Source organism: Limulus polyphemus, unplaced genomic scaffold (assembly GCF_000517525.1).
Source record: "Limulus polyphemus unplaced genomic scaffold, Limulus_polyphemus-2.1.2 Scaffold114, whole genome shotgun sequence".
NCBI lineage: Eukaryota > Metazoa > Arthropoda > Merostomata > Xiphosura > Limulidae > Limulus > Limulus polyphemus.
This window is the reverse complement of record NW_013665724.1, coordinates 829,541-838,069: the sequence shown is the minus strand read 5'-3', so window position 1 is coordinate 838,069 and position 8,529 is coordinate 829,541. Positions and strand designations below refer to the sequence as shown.

General features: G+C 32.6%; 1 protein-coding gene across 1 annotated transcript in view; it reads right to left on the bottom strand.

The window, feature by feature from the left end:
* Positions 1-648: 648 nt before the first annotated feature.
* Positions 649-8,529, bottom strand: part of LOC106471669 (beta-1,4-N-acetylgalactosaminyltransferase bre-4-like) — a 34,616-nt gene continuing 26,735 nt past the window's right edge. Inside the window, exons 4-6 of the mRNA XM_022401139.1 lie at positions 6,471-6,593; positions 4,405-4,506; positions 649-1,087 (exon numbers count right to left, since the gene is read on the bottom strand). Coding sequence (XP_022256847.1) covers positions 913-1,087; positions 4,405-4,506; positions 6,471-6,593 — 400 coding nt within the window. The 3' untranslated portion in view covers positions 649-912. The remainder of the gene's footprint in view (positions 1,088-4,404; positions 4,507-6,470; positions 6,594-8,529) is intronic.

The following is an 8,529-nucleotide window of genomic DNA, read 5'->3' as shown; positions in this document are numbered from 1 at the left end:
TCAACTGATTGCACGATTTTATGTAGTAGATAAAACAGACTGAGTTGTATTTTATTTATAAATCTTTATTCTAAAAAAACACTACTTGAAGGATATACTAATGTAATTAGTGTAGTTTGGAAACTTCTGTCTGAAACGGTTTTACTTTCTGAAGATTTTCAACCGTTTTAACACACCGTAGTAAAATACATTAGTATAGTCGTTGGATTGAAGGTGCAAAGTAATATATGTTTTATGAAATCTGAAAACGATACCCTTAAATCGATTAACTGCAAATACTGTGTACGATTAAATCACAATTCTTTGCTACTAGGATACAGTGTTTGATTGTTTGTTTTGGAGTAAAGCCACAATGGGCTATTTGCTGTGTCTACCGCGTCGAATCGAACCCCGGATTTTAAGTATTGTAAGTCCGTAATCTTACCACCGTCTCACCGGGCAAGTAGGATACAGTGAACGAAATAACAAGACCTTTCGTGTGTTTCTAGTTGTTTTTATCACTAAAATCGTAATGCAAGTAAAAAAGGGGGTTGTAAGTTTCGTGGAGACTGAACAAACAAATATGAAGCATGTTTTTCCAAAATGATCATTTTAATGGAGCTAGGTTTTTTTCCCTCTCAATGTCAAATTATGTGAAAAAATTAGTTACATCCAGTTAAAATTTTTCTTCTTTATTTACATAATTACTGACTTTTCTCTACATCCTTTAATTTAAAATGTATTACAAAATTCATGGAAGATACGAGTTTTGAATTTGTTCGATATTTGCTTCATAATGTATAAAACAACGAACGTATTCAAAGAATAAAATAAAAGGCCATCCAGCGTTCAGAGGATCATCACCTTGAAGAAATCGAATATCAAGTCTAATAATTGATTATATGCATCACAGAAGTCTACGATTTCCTATTATCAAAATGATATTATTATACGATTTTTATCCTCAAAGCGCCATCTATGATTATGTCCGATACTGATCATAACATGAGTGTAAAGAGGTAACTGGTTTTTATATATCACGCTGTACTTCGCACTGTTGAATCCATCTTTAGTCTGCCTTTTTTTAGCCATGCGTAGAAGCGCCCTCCTGTGAATAGAAGAAAGTACAGTTTAAACATATTTGTAACTTTTAGATGTATTTTACGTGGTATCACGACATTTTACTGCCAGTGCATTTGACTGCCGGCAAATAATTGGGTACTCAAAACATTTCCTAGCACAGTGAACTAATAAACTAAAATCGCACTAAACTTGATTAAAAATAAAATTTAATCATAAAATAATTGAATAATTTGTTAGTAAAAAAAGGCTATCACTATATAACAAATGCGTACACAATTATTTATGTTTGCACGGGTACACACATTTTATGACGTAATTTTTGTGTTCAAAGTTTTTGACATGCTAATGGTTGCTTTTATAATATTCCGATAATATAATTTCTGTACATGCAGAAAAACTTAAAATGAAATAACTTATTGCTGCATCCCTTTGCCGGCAGTAAAATGTCGTACAACCATTTTACGTCCGTATAGAACAATAAATAATAACAATCATAACTGCGAAAGAGATAAAATTATGTAAAGTTATATGAGCATCATTTGTAACACAGTTCTATAAATGTAAATATTTTAATAATTAATAAATACTGTTCACAATGGAAGACATGAGAAAAAAGTATTAATAATATTCAAATTGATAAACCAGACGCTAAATGAAATAAGACAATATTTAATTTTTTAGAAATTTATCTTAAAAATTAAAACACTTATGTATTACGTACTTGCCAGTTATTAAGAGAAAGAGTAACAGTCCTAAACAATAAGAAATATAATATAGATTTATGAATATTTCTCAATTGGAAAACAAATTCAACTATGTAACCTTGACCTTTGACTTACTATCTAGCGCGTTACACTTTTTTTTTAATTACTAGAAATTCAAGACCCCGTGACTTTTTTGCCCTCTTTTGGAAAATCTCTAATTTTACATTATCACTAATAGCGATCAGTGTTCAAAAAACTATAAAATTTACTTTTTTCAGTTTTTCGTCATTTATAATTTTATTAGGCTAAAAATCCATGTTATATTCTATAATTTTCTATTAATTTGCAAATAAAATATCCTTATTTTTTATTTATGGAATATTTAAAAGGCAAGCTTTGAATAGAATAGGTAGACTTAGCGAAACGTGGTAATTTCAAAGGCTTAAAATAACTCAACAGATAACAATAAAAATGTCACGTAGTTTGACATTCTTCCCATAAATTATCTTATACATTATTGACACAAGGACTATAAGTCTGTTGTGGAAAAGGAATTCCTCCACAATGAACCAGTCCTTACGGTGTTTCTATTCAACAAATTTTGCATCTGCTACATTTATTCGTTTCTATTTATGTCATTGGATGATTATAATACCGCCAAAAGTTTACTTTTCCAAGTTTATTCATTTCCGTTGGATTAATGCTGCTACTACTACTAATATACTATTATTCAAACCAAGCACTTGACCTGTGGTCGGAACCACCGATAATTCGTGGATTCTCTTCGGGTGGCTCGATTAAAAATTGTACAATTACGGAAATGAAAAGGGCTGAATAGTATGGAGATCCCCTTTTAGTCAGCAAAGATAAAAAAATATATATATTCAGGTGAGCTGAAACAAAAAAGTCTGAGAACCAGTAATATCAGATCCAGATTCGTCGTAAAGTGGTAAGTTTAATGTATTGAATTTGACGGAACTAATGTTTAAGTTAGGAAAACTATAAAAAAGTCAGAGAGTTAACAAACAAGAAAACAAAACCTTTATAGCTCTCGGGGAATGACAGTCTCTTAGCAACTGTTAACCAATGCTTTGGAACGGGCAGAAAAAAAAGTATAAAAAATCGATATATAGGTTGTTTACAAGTGAGGATCCATCGGCGCTGTGCAGAAATTGTTCTCCTTTTTGCGAACTACACTAAATAGATTATATAAAAAACCCAGTTAAAAATATTTTTGAGTGAAACAGTTCTTTTTAAGTAGAGACAGAATTATTATTAATTTAAAATTTTGAAATTTTATATGCGCGTATGCATTCCACAACTGAAAGAAGCTCATTAGTCGAAATAGAGTTAACATTGCTAGTGCTTCTTCAATTCTCGATAAGATTATGGATAAGAATGTTACTATTAGTCGCAATATAGTTAACATTGCTAGTGCTTCTTCAATTCTCGATAAGATTATGGATAAGAACGTTACTATTAGTCGCAATAGAGTTAACATTGCTAGTGCTTCTTCAATTCTCGATAAGATTATGGATAAGAATGTTACTATTAGTCGCAATAGAGTTAACATTGCTAGTGCTTCTTCAATTCTCGATAAGATTATGGATAAGAATGTTACTATTAGTCGCAATAGAGTTAACATTGCTAGTACTTCTTCAATTCTCCATAAGATTATGGATAAGAATGTTACTATTAGTCGCAATAGAGTTAACATTGATAGTACTTCTTCAATTCTCCATAAGATTATGGATAAGAATGTTACGAGAGTGGTTTATTTGTAGTTATGCACATGTCGTTAAGCAATAGGGCTATCTGTGCTGTGCCCACAAGGAGTATCGAAACCCGATTTTTAGATATATAATCCCTCAGACTTACCACTAAGCCACTAGAAAAATGGATGTTCTTTCATACCTCACCTGTAGTTCTGAGATTTTATTCAAGTCTTTTTAATGAAGATTTCGTATTAACATAGACTATTCGTTGAGCATTAACAAAAAAATACATACTTATCTAGACAAGTTTCTAGCCTTGTATGTCTTTCAAATGTTAAAAACATCGGTTTCAAACCATTCGTTTTGTACGCCTGAAGCAAAACTGTTTTCATATCGAAAATAAATTTGTATTAGAGTTTGGGAAGGGAAAGATAGGTATATAAAAAGTTCATGACTGAGTATTCCGACAGCATGACTTTCATATGTACTGTTACAATGTTAGTAGGAATAACGAGAAATGTTAAGTAATGGATTTTCCTCCCCCCCCCCCCACAAACACTTATTTAACCCTCATTCTTAATAAAATGCTTCACATGCAGTGTCTTTGTCAAATAAAAATAAAAATAAAGTAAAAATAAAACGTTGATTTTCGTTTTATTACTTCATCTATCATAAGATTTGTTAAAACTAAAAGTTCAAATCTGAGTTATAATTTTCAGCCCCCAGTGTCTCAGTGAAAAGTCTGCGGACTTACGACGTTTAAAACACTGGGTTTCGATACCCATGGTTGGCACAGCACAGATAATCTACTGTATAGCTTTGCCCTTAACTACAAACATGCTTTTCAATATTAGCCTGCTTCAAAAGAGTTGATTCGTTTTATAAGTTTTAACAAATAGAAAATGTAGTCGAAAATATCTTACCTGACTACGTTAGGCGATTCGGCTCTGTGCTTATGTTTTATCATTGTATATCTTCCTATAAATGCAGGTGGTCGAATTATTTTCAGTTCTTGCTTCTCTAGCCTAAACAAGAAATCTCAGAATTATTTCACAATCGACAAATCACTGAACAATTCATATTTTGGCATTCTTGAACGGGGGTGGAAGATGTTGTACAAACAACATCTCCAGCCACATATACATCAATAAACGAACTAACCAACACTGATGATCTAATGTAAGACAGTTCCTTAATTACTCATCCTCATAAAAGTAAAAATTGATAAATATAACTTTTTATTTATTCTTTAAATCATATTTGTTAGTAGAACACAAAAATTTCAACACGTTAAATCTGTTAAATCCTTGGGTAAATGGAGTTAAATTTTGCTCCACGAAATATCAAACGTTTAAAGACTTTGAAATGTTCCCCGCTGGCTCGGTAGCAAGTTCAAGGGCTTATAATCCTAGAATTCGGGGTTCGGCTCCTTGTGGTGTACACAACACAGATAGCCCACTGTGTAACTTTGTGTATGGAAACAGAAACTGGGTAAATGGTCATTAAAATGTAAATCTGTCATTCATCTAACAAAAATGTACAGTTTCGTAAGCAAAGTTCGAAATAGAAATAAATGAATTATTTAGTTATTCATCCGTCAGTTCTCTTTAACCCTTTTAAGTACTTAATCTAACACAAATCAGTCGTGTTTCTACATAAATTTTAACTTTATAGAAATCAAACAGATCGTAAACAATTAAATAGTTAATACACGATTCAAGAGTAACACCGCTTTTTTATCGTATATTTCTTTGAGACTTTATTTTGTGTGTTAGTTTTCCTTTCAAACCCTCATTTTTGTGTTTATTTGTTTGTTGAATTTCGCGCAAAGTTACTTGAGGGCTCTCTGCGCTAGCCGTCCCCAATTTAAAAGTGATATACTAGAGGGAATTCTCATAGCAACCACTGCTCATCGCCAACTCTTGTACTTCTCTTCACCAATGAAAAGTGGGATTGTTCGTCATACTACAACATCCCCACGACTGAAAGGCAAGCATGTTGGGTAAAGAGTTCCGAATCCGAGAGTCGAACGCACTAACCATCAGGCAAAGTTAGGCCTCAATCTGTGTGTAATTTTTTCTGCAAAATTATTGATATCAAAATTTATTTCATTTTTGATAGTTCTTCAAGAATTGATCTAGCCAATAAACTTATTATGTTAAATATATTTTGCTTAATATTTGTTAGGTTTATAGTAATTTTATTTCATAATTCAACAATTTGAACTGAGTAAAAGTTATACAGCCCAAAATTATTATCAGCTTTAATTATTTTCTGGGTAAATGGAGTTTAATTTTGCTCCACGAAATATCAAACGTTTAAAGATTTTGAAATGTTCCCCGCTGGCTCGGTAGCACGTTCAAGGGCTTATAATCCTAGAATTCGGGGTTCGGCTTCTTGTAGTGTACACAACACAGATAGCCCACTGTGTAACTTTGTGCTTAACAAACAACAAACCTTCAATTACCAGATGGAATGTTAGTTTTTTCTGAAATATAGCAAGAATATGTTTGTTTGTTTGTTTGAATTTATGCACAAAGCTACAAAATGGGTTATGTGTGCTCTGCCCACCACGGGTATCGAAACCCGGTTTCTAGCGTTGTAAGTCCGCATACACACCGCTGTGCCACTAGGGGCAGCAAGAATGAACGTCGAAAGATAAAAACTACCAAACATGTTGGCACACTTTGAATATCATAAATACAGTTTAACAAACGACAAGCACGTCCATTTGTGGGACAGCTGTAAATCTACGGATTTACACAGCTAAAATCAGGGGTTCGATTCCTCCAGATGAACACGGCAGATGGTCTGATGTGGCTTTGTTATAAAAAAAATTCACTCGAAAAGAACGCGACAAATTCCCTTTTCCGATTAAAATGCAGCGAAGTTTCTCATTGTTTATTATAAAGTAATATTATAGCTGGCGAAGTGCTCAACAAGGTCCTTCCTTTCATGTTTCGATAATTCTGAAAATAAATCTACTAACCGGTGTGCTATGTCATCATCTTCACCGCCCCAGCCCCAATAGAGATTGGAATAGCCGTTGACCTGTAGAAAATGTTTGGTTTTCAAAGCAAACACTCCACCCACAAGGTCCGAATATGGCAACCTGTACAAGGTGATAAAGACATAAGATTAAATAACTATATAGCAGAACGACGAGAATGAAACAACCGAAGCCACGTAATATTTCATAAAACTTCTTAAACTGAATGTTTAAGCTTCATAAAGTTATGCAAAATAAAAATACCCATTTTGAATAACGTTTCATTGTGTGAGTCAATCACCTCTGTTTTAATTCTTATTGTTAACTGAATTGTTGCATATATCTAATAACAACTACTTTGCACCTGCTTATCAAGATGTATTATTCATATACTTAAGTATTTGCAATAGGTCCCCCAATTACTGGAAACATACCATAAAAATGAAAACATACATAAAAACGATAAATATGCAATAATACTATAGGAAACTTAAACTTAACAAATCGGAAAGAAACACAATTAAGTAAAATATTTTAAAATACTAAATAAATTCTTTATAAAAAAAACTCGTGGCATGCTGAAAAAATCTAAATCCATTTATAAATCAAACAGAATAAATAATCTGAAAAGTGGTAGTTTGAACTGATTATTTAGTTGGAAGATAAGATAAATTTCTTGATCTGCATGTATTCCTCTGCCTGCTTCAACAATATTATCGACGACCTGTAAAAGAACAGTGTTTTGTTAAACAGTTACTGTTCTCTCACATCTTCTCTTAACAAAATTCAACGAGATGTGAGAGAACAGTGTTTTGTTAAGAGATTCAACGAGACGTGAGAGAACGGGGTTTTGTTAAGAGATTCAACGACTGTTCTCTCACATCTGTTTTTGTTAAACAGTTAGATGTGAGAGAACATTGTTTTGTTAAGAGATTCAACGAGATGTGAAAGAACAGTGTTTTTGTTAAGCGATTCAACGAGATGTGAGAGAACGGTGTTTTTGTTAAGCAGTTAGATGTGAGAGAACAGTGTTTTGTTAAGAGATTCAACGAGACGTGAGAGAACAGTATTTTGTTAAGCGATTCAATGAGATGTGAAAGAACAGTGTTTTGTTAAGAGATTCAACGAGACGTGAGAGAACAGTATTTTGTTAAGCGATTCAATGAGATGTGAGAGAACAGTATTTTGTTAAGCGATTCAATAAGATGTGAAAGAACAGTGTTTTTGTTAAGCGGTTCAACGAGATGTGAAAGAACAGTGTTTTGTGAATAGTTTATATTACTAATAGAACGTTACATCATCAATAGAATTATTTAAGAGGTTTGTAATAGGTGATTCAAGCTTCCCGATAGCTTAGTTCTGAAATTACAACTCGGGATTCGATCTCTGTAATGGAGATAACACAGGTAGCCCATTATGCAGCTTTGCATTTATAAAACAGGAAACAAAACAATTGTTTGCCATAAGACATTAGTATTAGGCCAATTACATACTTTAAACATGACATTGTTTATCTAGTATATTAGGGATTTTATTGAGTTAGAAAAGTGTATAATAATAACATTATAACCTCAATATATTTGTCATATCTATTGCCGACGACGAGTTTCACTCAATCCAGAGCTCTTCAGGCCAACTGGGATACATCAAACACAGTAGTGGCCGGAACACTACCTATATAAATCACTTGATACAACAACAATTGTTATGGTGTATCATATAACTTATTATTACAAGATAAACAAAAAATTGGGAATTTAAAACCTGCAAATAGGGATCGTAAAAAAAGTAAGCAAACAAGGCTGGAGATCTGTAGACATTATTTACCCAAACTACAAACCCCTATTTTGGCTCCATGCTGTTACCTAGAATTACATTTGGATTCAAAATAGGGATTTGTAGTTTGAGTACATATTGTCTACAGTATCTCCAACCTTGTTTCTTTACTATTTTTACGATCCAAATTTGCAGGTTTTTAAATTCCCAATTTTTTTATTTATCTTGTTTGCTGACTTTTTTATGCTCAACTATGGGCAAAGAATTACCTGATATGATAGCT